At 30.4% G+C, this 18,947-nt stretch overlaps 2 protein-coding genes across 2 annotated transcripts; both read right to left on the bottom strand.

Moving 5' to 3' along the window:
- Nucleotides 1-8,953: 8,953 nt before the first annotated feature.
- On the bottom strand, nt 8,954-11,349 carry LOC125602115. The gene is made up of 4 exons (XM_048773956.1): nt 11,224-11,349; nt 10,979-11,150; nt 9,980-10,114; nt 8,954-9,861 (listed from the first exon to the last, which is right to left on the bottom strand). Exons 1-4 carry the CDS (start codon nt 11,347-11,349, stop codon nt 9,398-9,400), a joined length of 897 nt encoding a protein of 298 aa, XP_048629913.1. The 3' UTR covers nt 8,954-9,397.
- A 2,098-nt stretch (nt 11,350-13,447) lies between these two features.
- On the bottom strand, nt 13,448-14,431 carry LOC125602114 (cytochrome P450 71B37-like). Its single transcript, XM_048773954.1, has 2 exons — nt 14,040-14,431; nt 13,448-13,971 (listed from the first exon to the last, which is right to left on the bottom strand). The coding sequence occupies exons 1-2, from the start codon at nt 14,335-14,337 to the stop codon at nt 13,448-13,450; spliced, it is 822 nt and encodes a 273-aa protein (XP_048629911.1). The 5' UTR covers nt 14,338-14,431.
- Between the last annotated feature and the right edge of the window lie 4,516 nt (nt 14,432-18,947).

The following is an 18,947-nucleotide window of genomic DNA, read 5'->3' as shown; positions in this document are numbered from 1 at the left end:
TCTTTCAAGATCAATAGATTTTTCTTCTTTTCTATTGACTTAATAATAAACCAGTGATTAACCTCCTCTTTAACTTTGCTAAGAAGGTTTGGTGCTCTTGTTACACTCCCTTCGAAGAAATAGGAGTTTCTGTTCTTCCAAATACTCCAGATGATCTAAGGGCCAGCTCTTCTTATGTTCAAAGGGATAGAGAGGGTTTCTCTTGCTTTCAGAACATAGAAGATGTTGTAGTAAACCGAGGAAGACGAGAAACCTAAAAGATGCATAGGAAAGTTATTGGTAGCCCAATATTGCCTAGCCAAAGTGCAAGTGAATAGCAGATGATTTATAGACTCTCTTTCCAAACCGCAGATCTGACATCTTGTATCAATCACAGAAAGAGCTCCACTAACTGCTTCCCAAACAAATATTTTGATCTTATTTGTTTATTATTTCGAAAGCTTTAAATAGATATATTTTTGAGTTTTTTTATATTTAATTCAAAAAATAAATGTTTTAATAATTTGTTATGAGATTTTAAAATCTAGTCCTGTTCGTTTGTACATCTAGATGTCTTATCCAGATGCTTCATCTGAATGCAGCTCTGTTCGTTTTTTTAACTTGTATCTGCATCTAGGTGGACTTGTTAATAAAATGACTAAAATATATTTTTTTATGTTTCGACGAAAAAAAGGCATTTTTACGGTTTTGGCGAAAATACGTTTTTATGGGTGTGGCGGAAAATACGTTTCTCGGTTTGTCGTAAAAGTACGTTTTGCGGTTTTGGCGGAAAATGTGTTTTTGACGAAAAAATGCGTTTTGCGGGTTTGACGGGAAAAGTTTTTTTTCGCGATTTTGGCAGGAAAATGCAATTTGCGGTTTTGGCGGGAAATGTGCATTTTTGCGTTTTTACGGTAAAAGTGTATTATTGCATTTTTGGCGGAAAATATTTTTTTGCGGTTTCGGTGGGCAAATGCGTTTTCCGGTTTTGGCGGAAAAAATATGTTTCTCGGTTTTGGCGGGAAAATACGTTTTTCCGATTCTGGTGGGAAAATGCGTTTTTTTCCGGTTTTGGCGGAAAAATACGTTTTTCTGATTTTGGTGGAAAATATGTTTTCCGGTTTTGACGGGAAAATACGTTTTTTGGTTTTGGCGGAAAAATGTTTTTTCCGGTTTTGTCGGGAAAATAAGTTATTCAATTTTTGGCGGAAAAATACATTTTTTCCGGTTTTGGTGGAAATGCGTTTTTCCGGTTTTGGCGGAATATTCGTTTTTCTGTTTTGGCGGGAAAATGCTTTTTCCAGTTTTGGCAGGAAAATACGTTTTTTCGGTTTTGGCGGGAATATACGTTTTTCAGTTTTGGCGGGAAAATGCGTTTTTCCAGTTTCGGTGGAAAAATTGTGTGTTTTCCGATTTCGGCGGAAAAATGTATTTTTCCAGTTTTGGCGAGAAAATGCAAAAAGTTAGAATTTACGGTTTGAAAATAATATTTTGACTTTAAAAGGTTATTTTTGTCATTTATCATTGTGGACTGAATTAGATGCATTTCTTTCAGATGCACCATCAAAATTCATCTACATTTAGGTGAAAATTTAAGATGGATTTTTAAAAATTCTGAATATAGCATTATAATATACAAAATGAACATTGATTTGCGTCTTCGCCCACATGGCAAACGAACAACACATCTTTACGAAAGTGAAAGTAAAGAGAACAGAGGCCGAGGCCCAAAGGTTTTAAGCATCAGCCCAAAAGTTCAATACTAAAATAAACCCGCATTAAGGGCCAATGTGCCAGTACAAATCATATCATGTATATAATGAGAGAGTTTTCTATTTTCAACATCAGCGGCTTCTAAAATAATATGGGCCCACCAAGAATGATAAACGAAGACTTCATCGATCATCCCTGGATTTATATTTGCGAAATAATTTTACCACATATCTTTTTTACAATCAATTTCACAAAACAAATATGACAGGCTATTAAAATTGATGACATAGCTTCTAGAAAAATATAACATGGATACTTTCATTTAATGTTAATTTATATTTATGGCAAACTTATTAGAATATGATAATAATTCATATATTACATTCAATATTGATATTTCTTTTGGTAAACTTTTTAAAATATCGTAATAGCTCATACATCATCTATAAAATAAATATATTCATATATAACATTTCAAATTTCGAAATATTATTATTTTTGTATAATTATACAATTTGTATTACTAAAGCTTTGAAAATTTTCTACAGTTTTTTGAAAATTTAAATATCTAATCGTAAGATCATTAGTTTCTTATATATCTACAAATTTTATATATATTGTTTAGACTAAATTTTTGATAATTATACAATTTTATATTATTTTTATTAATTTTATGCAAATTGATTTAATATATATCAAATCTATATTAAATATTAGTAAGAAAATAGTAAAATTTATAAAATTTAATAAAATTTATTTTTAAATATAAGTTAGATTTAAAAAAATTCTTAAAACACCTAGATCTCTTCAATTCAGAAGTTCAACCATCTATCTCCCCTCTTAAATTCGTTTAGCCGTCATCTATTGCATCTCCTCGATACGAACCCATCAATGCTTACTATTAAGTTTGACTCTTCCAGTTTAACTAATTCACTTCAGATTCTCTCTTTGGATGTTTTAAGATCCGTCTCCCAACTATTATAAAGATATGGAAAACCTCATCCGCAACCCTAACCACAAATCGTCAAAGCAACATGCAAAATACAAATATCAATTTCCCTTCTGCCATGCTACTATTTATTTTGTCGCCATTCCACGCTTGAGATTTTATGGGCTTTCTCTTCTTTCGAACTTGATGGATTGTCACAATAGCCGGTGCCCAGTGGCGGATACGTTTCCGACAGGATGCCACTATACATTTGCTCTGTTTTCCCTTGTCCACTGTGTCTTCAGGCCATCATCAATTTTAACTTTTGTTTTGCCTATTTTGTATCTTTTTTGGGTCAAGACTATATATTCTGTATTTAAATATAAACTATCATAAGGTTTTACTTACAGTAAAAACATCGGTGGTTGGGTGTGAAGTTGGAAGGGGCACCCTAAAATGGAAGATGAAAATTGTGTTGGCATGATACTATAAACATGGTGGTCACTAATTCTCTGCAGGCTCTTTTTCATGTAATATATTATCACTTTGTTCATCTGTGTTGTTGGTGAGTTATAATTTCTGCTACTAGGTGCTTTAGAAAGTTTTTTGGGGCTATCATCATTCAAGGCTAGCTCCACACGGTACATGTAATATGTGGATATATGTGGTCTTGAGTGATTCTTACAGGTAGTAGGTTAAGTGTTTCTGGGTTTTGTTTACGGTACCTGACGATGTTGACGAAGTGGTCGCACAACTTTGAACTCACCAATGCTGACGTTGTGTCCCTCTTCTAACAGATGCCAATAGTGCATGCTTCGAGAGAGTGGGATGAAACCATGAATCATGGAACCTTTTGAGAATAATAAGATGTGATATTAGGAGTGTTAGGAGGGTGCCATTAATAGTAGAAGTTAAAGTTTGAGAAAGAGAAACTTTTACCCAGAGAAGAAGGACGATCCCAGGAATTCCATCAAACACAAACACAAACACAAACACATACGTAGAGATGATATCCACGAATTTGCAGTCATAACAAGTTGTTTCAAATCCATGTATTAAGTTTAAGATCACGCCTCCAAAATAAGGGAAAAATGTAAGGATTCCATGCTATATCTCACGTGCGACTTCACCAAGTGGTCTAGAAATCATTGACAGCTAGAGAAAGGATGAATGGAAGACCGAAGACTTATCTTTCAAAGAGGATTTCAGAAATCTACCATCACAAAAGGTAGAAATTACATTTACCCGGGGCAAAATTTTAATATTGGTGTATAATTTTGAATATCAACAGGGGCAGTATAAAAAATGGTACACAATTACATGAAATTTTCAAATACCATAGGGGGCAACTGCCCCACCCAAAATAGGCATTGTACTAATTCCTACTCTTATTACAATACATATGAAACGGGAAACACACACACACAAATTATATGTTGGTGAGAATGATGGGTACTGCTGTCTGTATGTGAGAAATCAAGCAAAATGGACACTGAACAGTTTATATTCTAACTGAAAAATATTAAATGCATGGGATGAGGAAGAAAAAGATGAAATGAACTGGAAAATGGAGGTTCGCATAAGAAGAGTACTGAAAGAATGATGTTTTTTTCACAATATTTGATTATGCAGGCAGTGTAACAATAATTAAACCATTGCAAACGTTTAGAAATTTGAAAAAAAATATTAAAAACAAACAGCACGCATGAAACAAACCAATGTAGAAAAACGACTCGGGCAACCGTCGAACATTGCAAAACATCAAATAGGTGGAAAATGATACAAGAAGAAATTTAGTAAAACCATTTGATATGACTACTCCACCTGTACAGTCAAAACAAAACTTAACATAAGCATGAGTTCGAAACATGGAATATGGTGTGATTGTGTGAAGACAAAATGAGGAGATAACATTGGGAAATATGACAATGCTAAACAAAAAAAAACGTAGAAGACTAAAGACGAAAGTCCATGAGTGAAAATAATAAGATCAAATGTCTAGAGATACAAGGAAATGAACTGTGGTGGTCGGAGGTCAAAATAACTACACAAATAGAAATAGCACAACTAAAACAATATGCCCCAGAATATAGAAGCCACCTAGTTGGTTTAACTCAAGACAACTTTTTGTAGTCTCTTTGATAATACTCTTTTTGTTTCATAAAGAATATGATTTTGCCTTTTTTTCTAGTCACACAAAAAATATATAATTAGAATTTTAATGTAATTTTTATTTATTTTTAAGTTTAATGTTAATTATAAAATAATAATTTTATTTGTCTCAAATACTATTTGTTGAATATATATAATTAATAAAAAAATATAAGGTGCATTAAAATTATTTTCTTAATACATGGGAAAATGTCAAAATAATACTTTTTTCCGTAACGAAGAGAATATATATTTGATTGTAAAGTTGTAGTTTAACAAGGGAGTAAATGAATATTGTTTAGGCAATCTATTCTCATCATTCAAATTGTCAAAATAGCGGTTAAATTATTCAAGTCGAATCAACTAGCACATTTTATATTTTCACAATTTATATGGAAACGTATATCATTATTTTTGAAAAAAACGTGTACACTATATTAGTGATTGATAAAGAAGCCAATTATCTATTTTAATGACTCTAAAGGTAAAATATACAACTTCAAGGACTAATTTTTCATCATATTTGAAACGAAACTTAAATCCAGTGGAACACACGTTAATCACAGAACTTAACCACAAGGATAAAGGAAATTTAATGACATAAATTTGTATTGGTGTTTTATTTTCGGCCTGCAAAGTTCATGATATGATATTTTCAATTGGGACGCATGAAGCCATTAAATTTTCTTTTGTTTCCAAACATAGCAATCACGCTCCCAACCAAATAATTATGAAATAATTCAAGAAAGTATAGAAGACAATCACTTTGAACGACTTCTCATCTAGTCATTATCTACAGTCTTTTTAAAAACAACTATCTAAAGTTGAAAATGTGCATTTCAAATGATAACTGTTTTGTTTTTGTACTCCAAATATTTTATTTATCACAATGAGTTTATTTTCCACAGGTTAATCATATTAATAAAGAGTCAAATTAGCTGAGTTGTCACTTGCTTTAATTGGCAACTAGACCTTGATCCACGCAACCGCGCGGGATTTACTATCATTTTTATATACATAAAAATCTTATTTTCACATTATTAAGTAAATATTTTAACACTAACTATATTTTCAGACATTTATGGCTTTTCATATTTATCAACAAAGTAATTGTTTGAAACAGTAACATGTATTTATAACTTACTATTATATATTTATTTTATTGAATATGTGTTTGAATATTAGACGACTTCGTATATTGAAAGATTAACTGATTTATTTGAATTAATTTGTATTTAACTCATATATTATTTAAATATCATATCAAAAACCTGAATTCAAAAAACTGAAGCGATTCCGATTCAAAAGGTAGTACCAAATCCGAATCGTAATTGGTTAAATATTCGAACATATTTAAAATTTTGGTATGTAGAGAACCGAAACCGAATCTGAACCGAACTGAAATATTTAGAGTATCCGAATGTATCATATATAGATTTATATATGCATAAATATATTAATTATTTTTAGAGTTAATATATAAAAATATCAAATTTATATAAGATATTTAAATTTTCAAAAATACTTGAATATATATAAAACAGTCAAAAGTAAATGTCTAAAATACCTAAACAATACCCAAAACACCAAAAATACTTAAAATATTTAAATATTCAAGTTAAACCAATTTATATGTTAAGTTTAGATATTTTGGCTACACTATTCAAATTTGTATGTAATATCTTATTTTATTTTTATATTTTGTGGAATTTAAAGTGTATGATGATTTTTTAGAAAATAGTTTAAGTATGCTATCTGAATCCAAACCGAATCCAGACTGAACCTTAACAAAAATTTATAAATATCCGAATGGTACTGAAAAATTTAATTGTAAAATTCAAATAGACCCGAACTAAACTCGATTGGATACTCGAACGCCTACCAACACCTACCACTAATAGAAAATATTGCCTAAATCACTTTACAGTTACGAAGAATATTCTGTATTTCATTCAAACGAATTTTCAGTTTATGGTTATTTGTGGACATAATTAATTCAAATATTTGATGATATATATTTATGGTGATTTTTTTTGAAATAGGGAGGATATAGATATATTGGCCGCTTATATAGGAGGATAAATTCATATTAATTGATCTCTGAACTATTTCCTATATAAGTTCTTTTTTTTTAACTTATAACGAAAGTTCTTAAAGAGTAACAAATAATAATCATTTAAAGATATGTTTTGTATTTGATATTAGGACCAAATTTGGAGTATGATTGCTTAAAAAAATATTACGTACCACAATGAACGTTTCCACCAAACACAAAATATGATTGTTTCAACCGCAAAGTTATTAAGTACCATAATGAATAATCTTAGTTAAATTAATTTGTGTGTCTGGAGGAAAGTTATATTAAATGCAAAGTATCCGCAAGAGTTATTTCGTTATATTAATGCTTAAATTATTTTAGGAAATTATTAAATACTTAGAAAAGACAAGTATTTCTTAAAAATAGGTTCATTTAATTATTCAGTGGCATTAGATTGTAAATATTTTGCAAGTTTACGGGTTAATTTTAAAGTGTACTTCTGTTTTAATAAGATAGACTAGTGAAGCGACTTTTGTAAAAGAATAAAATAAATTTTGGTCCTTTCTATATCAGGTTATGTGGAGTCTATATTAATATAAGACTAATATTGGACTCATAATTTTCGTTCAATTATTTGACCATACGTATATATATTGAGAACGTCTACAAATCAATATGCGATGAGGACAAAATACATTAACCAATGAGCCGATCTGTTGAATATAAACTTTAATAAGAAAAAACAGTCGTTTTCTTAATCTCTTCATATACATTTTGGTTTTACTTTTAATTAGTTTAAAGTTTGATCTAATTTTTTTTTAAATTCAAACAATTACATTTTAATTTATGTTTTATTTTTAAAGAATAATATATTAATTAAAGGTAGAATATTAATTTGTTGTGTAAAGAAAAAAAAACTAAAACATCAATCTTTTGTATAGAGAAAGTGTATCAAAAAGAAAGTTGGGTTTTAATCCTTGAACGAAAAAATCACTTTGAATAGCCCGGGACCAGGGGAGCTATATTTTTCTGCTCGACGAGATAATAATGGCTTGACCTATTTAATTTATGTAAACTAATTAGGTTGGTTGTCAAAAAGTAACTAATTAGGTTTACAATGAAATTAAGAATTTAGAACCGAAATTTTAAGATATAATTCATCATTTCATAAATACACACATATATATATATATATGTGTATATGCAAAGCTTATGATATACACTTAATTACACTCTACAATCACTTTTAAAAAACAAAAATTAAAGGTCGACCAAGATTCGGGGGTTACTCGACAATCACTTGAATTTTCATTAACAACCTTCCATATGATATATTAACTGTTTTCGCACATCATATAAACTGCACGAGTCAGCTTACGCATCACTCAGATAACATACAAATAACTAGATTAATGTAGAGAAAAACTCATAACAAGTTAACAGAGATATATATATATATATAGAGGGTTAGATCTTCTGGGTTAATAATAATATGTAAAAATAAATTGTATACACAATGTTTATTACGTGCAAGCTGCAAGTCTTAATCTAGTTAATGAATATATTTGATGAATTATTGTCGTTATAATGAATATTTTTGATACATTGCTACTCTCTCCGTTTTTTTTTAAACATCTCTGTAATCTTTAATATCTATTTCACTATAAATTTTGTTTTATATATTTAATGCATATGTTTGATAGTTTTTTTCACTTCTATACCTATCTTTCAGTTTATTAATTAACAAAAATCAAGTAAAATAGTGTATTAATTAGGTGAATAGTACAAATTTAATAATTTTTAATATGAGTGAAACAATTTTAAACGACATATAAAATAAAACGGAAGGAGTATCATTGATGCTTTTAACCCTTAAGGCCTCAAAGCATTTTCATTACACCACTTTCAGATCTAAAACTCAGAGAAATTATTTGCCGAAAAAATTTAATCAAGATCTGTAATATTTAAAATAAGGATTAGTTTACCACTAAAATCATATATCATACTATTTACGATGTGCTTTTCTGTTACCTGTTTAATCCAATATTGCACTAATAACATAATTCTTCGTCATTCTTTAAGTAGGGGTTATTGGTTCTACTATTTTAAGAGCACATGCAACGCAAGTCCGTAGGTGAAATCCTTAAAAAAAAAAAATTAAAATATTGATTTTGTTGGTTTCTGTGCCGGATCGAGATCGAAAAGTCCGAACCTAAGGATTGATCCAAGTGGAGTATTGTTACTGTGTCGCGGGCCCCACGATACATGGCGGCCCACAATTAGTTTATTTTTTTTAATTTTTTTTTTTAATTAGAAGAAAAAAGAAAAAAACTAATAAAAAAAATAAAAAATCACATAGGAAATCGAGCCATACCAGACTCACCGTTGCGGTTGGTGTAATGGATTTGAGAATTTTTCTAGGATTTAAGAAATCCGTTGATTCTTAAATCAGACATATAGATTTTAAAATCAAACATACGGAATTCAGAATCAAAATAAATGGATTATTAAAATCAATCAAATGGCTTTGCAATAAATTCAGCTTTATAATAAAACAAATTATATAAAAAGTAAAACACATTCATATATCATACGTTTATAAAATCTCTCCACATATCTGTTGCTATTGTGGCTCTCACTTGATTGGCATGTTCTCTTTGCTGATCTTGAGTTACAAGAATTTCTTCATCATTGTTATTAACTTCTTCAACATCTTCTACATCCTCAGAGTCTTTTTCTTCAGGAAAATTATATGTTCTACAGAACTTCCGAAGAAAATTATGTAACCCAACACACGCAAGTACGATCTCTGTTTGTGTCTTGTAAGGAAAAGGGGGTGCAGATTTAAAAATTAGAAACCGAGATTTGAATATACCAAAAATTCTCTCGATAACATTCCTCAAGGAAGCATGACGATGATTAAACAACTCTTTATCATTCTGAGGAGTAGAATCCTGACCAGAAAACTCTTGTAGATGGTATCGAACACCTCGATATGGAGCTAAGAAGTTCCGACGATTTGCAAAACCGCAGTCAACTAGATAAAATTTTCCTGAAATTAAACAATAAAGTAGTTAATTATCTGGAAAAAATATGTATGATTTACAATATATATATATATATATATATATGTGTACCTTCTGGAACTAGTAGTCGATTAATGTTCCTTGTTAAAACATCATTTAATATCTTTGAATCATGAGCTGAACCTTCCCATCCACTAAGTACGTATATGAATTCAAGATCAAAATTACATGCAGCCAATACATTTTGAGATATATCACCTTTTCTGTTGCGGAAAGGAGCTGCATTCAATAAAAAGTAAAAAAAAAATGTAAATATTGATGTGTTAAATATAAAAAAGTTTACTTTTTAATGGTATGTAAATTTTACATAAATATAAAATGACAATTGTGCAATCGAAGAAACTGATTTTTTTACATATTTACATATACTTTACATTCAATTAAAAAGTAAAAAAAGAATATGTTTGTGCTTAGTGCATCGTGCTAAGTGCATCATAATATTAGTTACATGTGCTTAGTGCATCTAATATGTTTGTATGAAAGACACATGTGCTTAGTCATGTTTCAAACTAAAACAAAGGATAGCAACACTAATTTTATTATAAAAAACCATGTAATCAAATGCAAAAACCAGTATATAAAATCCAATATCAGTAAATAATAAAATAAATAAAAACCACACATAATAATAGCTCAAATCAAAATCCTATCACGTTATGCTTAATCCATCCGTAACGTTCATCAACAGACATGCTAATGAATACGTCTTTCATTCCTAATTGATTGATCAGCTTAACGGCATCAAAACATACATGTTCATCCAAATCAGAAATTTCTTTGACTGCTTCCCATAGATTATTTTTCTTTTTCTCTGCTTCTCTTTGCTCAGCTTCTTGTTTATGTCTTGTCTCTCTTTCTTCTATCAAATTGAAGAGTTTCTGAGTGATGGTTGTCAAAGTATTCAGCTCGTCAGCTTCTTCTACACTTTCTTTTTGAGTGAACAGATCATCACCTTTGTTAAGAGGACTAGTTTTTTTGTCTCTTTCTTAAAGGAAGCTTTTCCAAAATATCGTCTGAAGGACTGCAAAAAAAAAGATGATTGCGATTCATAGTTTTGTTGGACATCAAAAGAAAACTCTTCACCACAATTTGCTTGCTCCTTTTCTGTTTCTGCAACTCTAACTGTTTGTGCATCAGTAGTCTCACCTAAACCAATAGCATTCGTACCCGTTGCTATATTCTTGTCAAATATAATTTTGAGATCATCAAATTCTTCAAATGTTTCATCACGAAACTTTTTGAACTTTGGATGTGCCTAAAAAAAAATTTAAAAAAAATTAACATAATGAAAAAAATAATAATAATAATACAGCCTTATGTTTATTTACCTTTAGATATTCAGCCCAAACTTCTTTTGAAGCTGTAAACCTTTTTGTGGTTGAATCCCATCCAAATCCAGAACTAAAACGAAGAAGTTCAGCCGCGTTTAGATATTTTGTTTTCAAGATCTTCATTCTGTTTGAGTAGTGTTGATGGGTTTTATTGCATCCATGCATTCGATTGAGAGTAGATAGAATTCGTCTCTCCACCATAAATTTGCTGAATGTGCCATTACTGTCACGCAAACCCGAAGCAACAGCATCTAAAAGTAAATTGATCAAAGTTTTATTTTCTTCAGGACTCCATTGAATATATGAACCTTTTTCTCGTTCTTGCGATGGGTCTTGTGTTTCTTGATGTGATTCTCCCATTGATGCTTCTGGTTTTAGGTTTTATGTGTTTGTGTGTTTATAAAATTATGTGTGTATAATGAAGATTATATAGAAACCATGACACATGTATTATGGAAAACGGAAAATCAATATAGAAATAATAGAAAATAAAAAAAATCAGAAAATATAACTTTTTGTTCAAAAGAAACGACATACTCCTACCAAAAAAAAAGATGACATATTCTACTGAAAAATGGAAGTTGGTGTTAATAATAGAATATTGCATGATGAAAGTGCCATGGCTTATTTGAAATTTTTGTTGTATACGTGAGATATTGGACATTTTTTGTTAGAGAAAAATTTGTAAGACAAATCCATTCAAAATAACAAGCTATAACTCAATATTTGTTTCTTTGTATTTTACTCTCTAAAACACTTATAAATCTATTCAAATCCAAATTCAAATCAAATGCTTAATCAAATCCTTACTATTGAATAACACCTAATTTTGAAATCTATTTTAAAATCATATAACCAATAACAATGAATTTGAATACAGATTTTAAAATCATAGAACCAATAACACTAGATTTTGCTTGGATTTTCAAATCCATTGAAATCATAGAACCAATAACACCCCCTAAACTAGGGACATTACCCCCGCACAAACGCGGAGTTGTGGATAGAGTTCTTGTATCATCTTAATATTTGTTAGGATTATTGTAGTTGTGAATTTTGCGTTTTAAGTTCTTTTTCAAGTCTTTTTATTGTTATAGGGTTAGAGTTGTGATGATGAACTGTGTATGCATTGTTCTCCACTTATCAATGACTAAACTGTGTTAATAATGTGATTGATATAGTTCGTGTTGTTGTTTGTTGTGTCATTGAGACTTATTGTTTGTTTGCCTTTTTAATTTGTTTCTTGTAGTGTTGAGAGTACATAAATTATATTGCTATTTTCGGAAAATTTTCATTTTATAGATAAATATTGTAGATTTAGGTTTGTGATTTAAAAATTAAGATAACTAGACTATTTGTGGACAGATCAATACTCTTTAAGAATTTTTCATCAATATGTTGTATTTTTAAATAATTTTCTTAAAAACTGCTATTTTTGGAAAGTTTTCATTTTTTAGAGAAATATTGTAGATTTGGGTTTGTGAATCAAAAATTAGGATAAGAAGAATATTTGTGGATAGATGAGTATTATTTAAGAATTTTTCATCAATGTGTTGTATTTTTAAGTAATTTTCTTAAAAACTGCTATTTTTGGAAAGTTTTCATTTTATTGATAAATGTTGTAGATTTGGTGTTGTGATTTAAAAATTAGGATAAAAAGAATATTTGTGGATAGATGAGTATTATTTAAGAATTTTTCGTCAACGTGTTGTATTTTTAAATAATTTTCTTAAAAACTGCTATTTTTGGAAAATTTTCATTTTATAGATAAATATTGTAGATTTAGGTTTGTGATTTAAAAATTAGGATAACTAGACTATTTGTGGACAGATCAATACTCTTTAAAATTTTTTTATCAATATGTTGTATTTTTAAATAATTTTTCTAAAAACTGCAATTTTTGGAAAGTTTTTATTTTTTAGAGAAATATTGTAGATTTGGGTTTGTGATTTAAAAATTAGGATAACAAGAATATTTTTGGATAGATGAATATTATGTAAGATTTTTTCATCAATGTATTGTATTTTTAAATAATTTTCTTAAAAACTGCTATTTTTGGAAAGTTTTCATTTTTTAGAAACATATTGTAGATTTGGTTTTGTGATTTAAAAATTAGGATAACAAGAATATTTGTGGATAGATGATTATTATTTAAGAATTTTTCATCAACGTGTTGTATTTTTAAGTAATTTTCTTAAAAAATGCTATTTTTGGAAAGTTTTCATTTTATTGATAATTGTTGCAGATCCACAAAATCTTCACTTCCCTTTTCTTTTTCCTCTCTATGTAGGTCAAACATCTGTTCATAGAAAGCATCAAGATCTCTCACACTCCTCTCTCTCCTCCCTTGTAAGCCGGTGAGCCGGTCGACGATCCAGCCGCCGTTTGGGAAAAAATCCGAGGCAGAGAAGCTCCCAAGAAACAAAAATGCCTCGTTGATGAACTTGTCGAATCTATCGCTGTTGAGTACAGTTTCATGGAAACTCACACCAAATGCTGCCCTGCAAATCACGCCAACGGTTAAAGAAAGAAACTTCTCGCTCAAGTTAACTGGTGTTTTCTCTTGAGCTGATTTGGTGACTATGTCTATCAGCTTCTTGACTTCCTCGTCCCTGATGGGTTGCATCGTGTGAACTCGTTTAGGACTAAAGACTTCTTGCACACACAGTTTCTTAACTTCTTTCCAGTAATCATCATAGGGAGCAAAAGCAATGTCCAGATAATTGTAAGAGAGCTCTCTTGGCCCTGAGAAATGATCCTATATGTGAATAAAGAAAATTTTTGTAGTATGTGTTGAGTGAGTGTCATGGTACCTGCTAAGCTTGGACGGCTACAACAATGGAGGTCATGAATTTTCAGAGCTTGTTTAGCTGTTTCAGAGGAAGATAGTACTACAGTTGGGATGCTTCCAAGCTTCAGAAACATAACAGGACCATACTCTTTGGAGAGTTTCCACAGGGATTGATGCGGTAACTCCCCGAGCTGGTGTAAGTTTCCGATGATCGGTAAACCAGGAGGAGATGGTGGTCGTCGTTGCTGCTTCTTGCGTTTAAAGGCGGCGAGAAGAAGGATAGTGACGAAGAGAAGTGATAGAAACCAAATAGTAGCCATTTAGTTTTCCTAAAAATGATGATGATAATGATGAAGGAGACTTGTGATTTATATATACACATTTTTAGCATTGTGGTCATTTCTCTGCTTTCAACTTTGTTTTCCTTCACTTTCAACCCTTTAAAAGAAACTAATATAGTTGAAACTTGAGAATACATTATAAATTCTAATTTTTACCAAAAAAACTAATACTCTCTTCAATTCCAAGTTATACTAATTTGAAATATAAGACAAGACGTTAATATAATATTTTGAAGTCTTAAGTTATTAACTAATATAATTAAAGTTTATATAAAAATAAATAAAAATATTAGATTAATTATTTTCAGTATAAAAATTATCTCTGTTTCTATCACTTCAAAATATTCTGTTTTATCAAAACATGTATATTCTAAAATACGTAAGTGTCCCAATACAACAAAAACACCAAATAATCTAATACAAAATAGATCAAAAATTAATTCTATGAAGTCTAATTTATATGTAGAATTGTATGAATACAACTTAAATAAATTATCAATTAAAAATATGAATCTAAAAGAAAATTATTTTTGACAAAAAAAAAATTTAAATTATTAACTGCATAGATTAAATATAATAGTTTCAATATCATTAATTTGTAAAACAAATTTTGTATACACAAAAGAGAAAAACAAGGCGCCTTCTGAATTGCAAACCTTCATTAGTATTAGTATATGTTTATTGGTTATAACTAATTAACTTACATAAATATGAATCCAAATATACGACGCCGACGATGAAAAGAATAGAAATTGATGAGCAGAGGACAAGGCCAAAAAACACATGAATCACGTGCGACAAAGTTAGCTGAGCTAAACTACCTTTTCATAGTAGGATTTAGTCGAATGGCTTGATCAGAGGTCAATAAGTGAAGAGTTTGGAATTCTATTACTTTTTTTGTCATCTAGTAGATTATATTAAAACATAAAATGAAGTATAATAATTAGCAAAAACATCAGTCTTTCCAAAGCCAAGAGCCATCAAAATTCCTTCGGAGCCATGAGTGAGAAAAGAGCATACTCCTTCCAAAATACAACAAGAGATAAACAAACTAATTGGACAAAACACTAGAGCCTAAAATACACAGAAATTAAGTAAGCGAATACTCAAATTTCCGACGAGTCTTAGATTCGTGAACCCGAAACTATGATTGCAACTTGAAAGAAAGACCTAAAAAATCTCCAACTTAAAAGATATGGAACCATACCATTAGCTCCAAGGCAGGCCTGAAGATCATCTATCCACTGAAACATAAAGCAAGTTGGTGAAGACCTTGAAATGGCTCAGCGGCACGCAGAACCTACACCCGTTCCAACCGAAGCAGAACACTATTAGCACCATAATCTAAAACTTAAAACTAAAATAGATGCAATAAAATCAATCAGTTTTAAACCTAATTAGAACAAAAACTAATTGTGGTTTATTTTAGACGAATATGTAAAACTCAATGTACCCAAACAATGGGTAAGTGAATCGATCAAGGTTCTTATATTCAAAATCAGAGGCCTAACTAATCGTAGATTTATTATTATTAGAATAGTCTTCTATTTATTTGTATGCATGTAATTACAAACGATTAAAAACTAACACAAAGTGGAAAAAATATTAATAAATTATTACGATTTTTTTTTATAACGCTGATTTATTAGGACATTACATTTATGAGAAACATTACATAGATGATTCGACAACCGACAATACTACAGGTTTTATGAAGATCTACGCGTAACTGCATCATCTGAGCCATCCTATGAAGATTTCTTCTGTCGTCTTCATTAATAAATCGCTCTCTCCGAGACTTGAAAACTAGATTTCCTGTAATCTGCAAGAAATTGCATAGTCCTGGATGTAGAAGTCTTTAAACCTTAACCAGTAGACTACGGTGCTTCCACAATTATTACGATTTAGTTTGGTCAAAAATATTTCTATACATGCATAAATTTTCAAAAGATTACCGATTATGTTCACTTGTGCAACTCCAAACCGACAACACCTTTCTAATTATTTCCCAAAATGACATATATCAAATTATACGTAATTTTACAAAAATAAATATATATTATGAATTCAAAACAATTAACTAAATTAAATGCAAAAAAAAAGTTAATCTAGTTTTAAAATATTTAGATACATGAAACTTTGATGGTTTAATTGAGATGAACAAAGCCAGTTTCATATAACCCAAAAGGTATTTGTTATGTTTGTATATAAAGCAAAAATCATATGTTTGTTATAAAAATTCATATTTTCCATACATATAAATTGTAAAATAATTTAAAACCTATAAAAATAAAATAAAAATATGAGTTAATTAATTATTATAAATTATATATTTGAAGATACATATATTATGCATCCAGGACCGGCTTAGGTACTAGGGCAAGGGGGGCGTGGGCCCAGGGGGCGTGGGCCCAGGGCCCAATTTGGTTTTTGCATAATTAGTGTTAAAATGGGGCTCGATTTTAAAGAAAAAAAATTAAAAAAAGAGGTTCAAAAATTTTAAATTATCCATAAAGTATATGTAATTTTTTTTTTGAAATTTCTTTTTGTCCAAGGGCCCATAAATTACTTGAGCCGGCCCTGTATGCATCAACACGGAAAAAATCATTTAGTACACTATATAGAACTAACAAAACTCTCGAAGACATGGTGATATAACCAGTCTTAAAAAAATCATGATCAGAGTCATTAACAAACAGACTTGTACAAAGCTGCTCATAATGAAATATAAGCGATATATTGATAGTTTCGGACATGACTGCAAACCATAACTTAGAGAGTCTTTTTAACACTTTTTCATTAAAAAGATTGGGGAATTACAAGAACAGAGGACCATACAATAATAGAACAGAGAAAAGGATCAGCTCTAATCTAGACATATCACATAGATCTTAAGGCTACAAAAAGAGATGCTTTAACCAAGATAGATATCCTGCAGCAATGTAAGATTGAAACCGGTCCTCTTGAATTACACTATCAGCAATAAGAAAAGCAACTTTGATATCACAGCATTTCAGAAATTGAACCCGCCAATCCAAAAAATCATTAAGCTGAAGACAGATCCTATCTGGATAGAATTTGAGAGAGGGCCAAGCAGAAGGTTTAGTAACTGCAGTAATTAGATCATGGTCTTCACTTGCAAAAGTAATCGAATAAAAATGGAGACTTTTGTGGCTTTCAATTGCCCATAACCAACTTTCAAAAGAAGCATCCATACGGCTGATAATCCCCGAGAAAGATCTTCTACTATGCAATAGAACCTTCCCCTCATTGTTCATGAGGACCCAAGAGGCACCACTTTCATTTTGTACTTGTTCCAAGCATAACCAGTGTCGTATTTGAGCAAATCTAAAAGGGTAGGTTTCCAACTAAATATGATTCTCTTCTTTCTTTCAAGATCAATAGATTTTTCTTCTTTTCTATTGACTTAATAATAAACCAGTGATTAACCTCCTCTTTAACTTTGCTAAGAAGGTTTGGTGCTCTTGTTACACTCCCTTCGAAGAAATAGGAGTTTCTGTTCTTCCAAATACTCCAGATGATCTAAGGGCCAGCTCTTCTTATGTTCAAAGGGATAGAGAGGGTTTCTCTTGCTTTCAGAACATAGAAGATGTTGTAGTAAACCGAGGAAGACGAGAAACCTAAAAGATGCATAGGAAAGTTATTGGTAGCCCAATATTGCCTAGCCAAAGTGCAAGTGAATAGCAGATGATTTATAGACTCTCTTTCCAAACCGCAGATCTGACATCTTGTATCAATCACAGAAAGAGCTCCACTAACTGCTTCCCAAACAAATATTTTGATCTTATTTGTTTATTATTTCGAAAGCTTTAAATAGATATATTTTTGAGTTTTTTTATATTTAATTCAAAAAATAAATGTTTTAATAATTTGTTATGAGATTTTAAAATCTAGTCCTGTTCGTTTGTACATCTAGATGTCTTATCCAGATGCTTCATCTGAATGCAGCTCTGTTCGTTTTTTTAACTTGTATCTGCATCTAGGTGGACTTGTTAATAAAATGACTAAAATATATTTTTTATGTTTCGACGAAAAAAGGCATTTTTACGGTTTTGGCGAAAATACGTTTTTATGGGTGTGGCGGAAAATACGTTTCTCGGTTTGTCGTAAAAGTACGTTTTGCGGTTTTGGCGGAAAATGTGTTTTTGACGAAAAAATGCGTTTTGCGGGTTTGACGGGAAAAGTTTTTTTTCGCGATTTTGGCAGGAAAATGCAATTTGCGGTTTTGGCGGGAAATGTGCATTTTTGCGTTTTTACGGTAAAAGTGTATTATTGCATTTTTGGCGGAAAATATTTTTTTGCGGTTTCGGTGGGCAAATGCGTTTTCCGGTTTTGGCGGAAAAAATATGTTTCTCGGTTTTGGCGGGAAAATACGTTTTTCCGATTCTGGTGGGAAAATGCGTTTTTTTCCGGTTTTGGCGGAAAAATACGTTTTTCTGATTTTGGTGGAAAATATGTTTTCCGGTTTTGACGGGAAAATACGTTTTTTGGTTTTGGCGGAAAAATGTTTTTTCCGGTTTTGTCGGGAAAATAAGTTATTCAATTTTTGGCGGAAAAATACATTTTTT

This window comes from Brassica napus, unplaced genomic scaffold, assembly GCF_020379485.1.
Source record: "Brassica napus cultivar Da-Ae unplaced genomic scaffold, Da-Ae ScsIHWf_2746;HRSCAF=3513, whole genome shotgun sequence".
NCBI classification, from domain to species: Eukaryota; Viridiplantae; Streptophyta; class Magnoliopsida; order Brassicales; family Brassicaceae; genus Brassica; species Brassica napus.
Note: the sequence above shows the minus strand (reverse complement) of the source record. Positions and strands in the feature narration are given on the sequence as shown.

Bases quoted from the DNA above. Each gene is read 5' to 3' on its own strand.
- LOC125602114 (XM_048773954.1), bottom strand. From the start codon at position 14,337: ATGGCTACTATTTGGTTTCTATCACTTCTCTTCGTCACTATCCTTCTT. The intron at 13,972-14,039 runs GTACCATGACAC...ATCATTTCTCAG, and splicing joins TAGCCGTCCAAGCTTAGCAG to GGCCAAGAGAGCTCTCTTAC.
- LOC125602115 (XM_048773956.1), bottom strand. From the start codon at position 11,349: ATGAAGATCTTGAAAACAAAATATCTAAACGCGGCTGAACTTCTTCGT. The intron at 11,151-11,223 runs GTAAATAAACAT...ATTTTTTTTTAG, and splicing joins TTTGGGCTGAATATCTAAAG to GCACATCCAAAGTTCAAAAA. The intron at 10,115-10,978 runs GTGAAGAGTTTT...TATTGAATGCAG, and splicing joins AAAGGAGCAAGCAAATTGTG to CTCCTTTCCGCAACAGAAAA.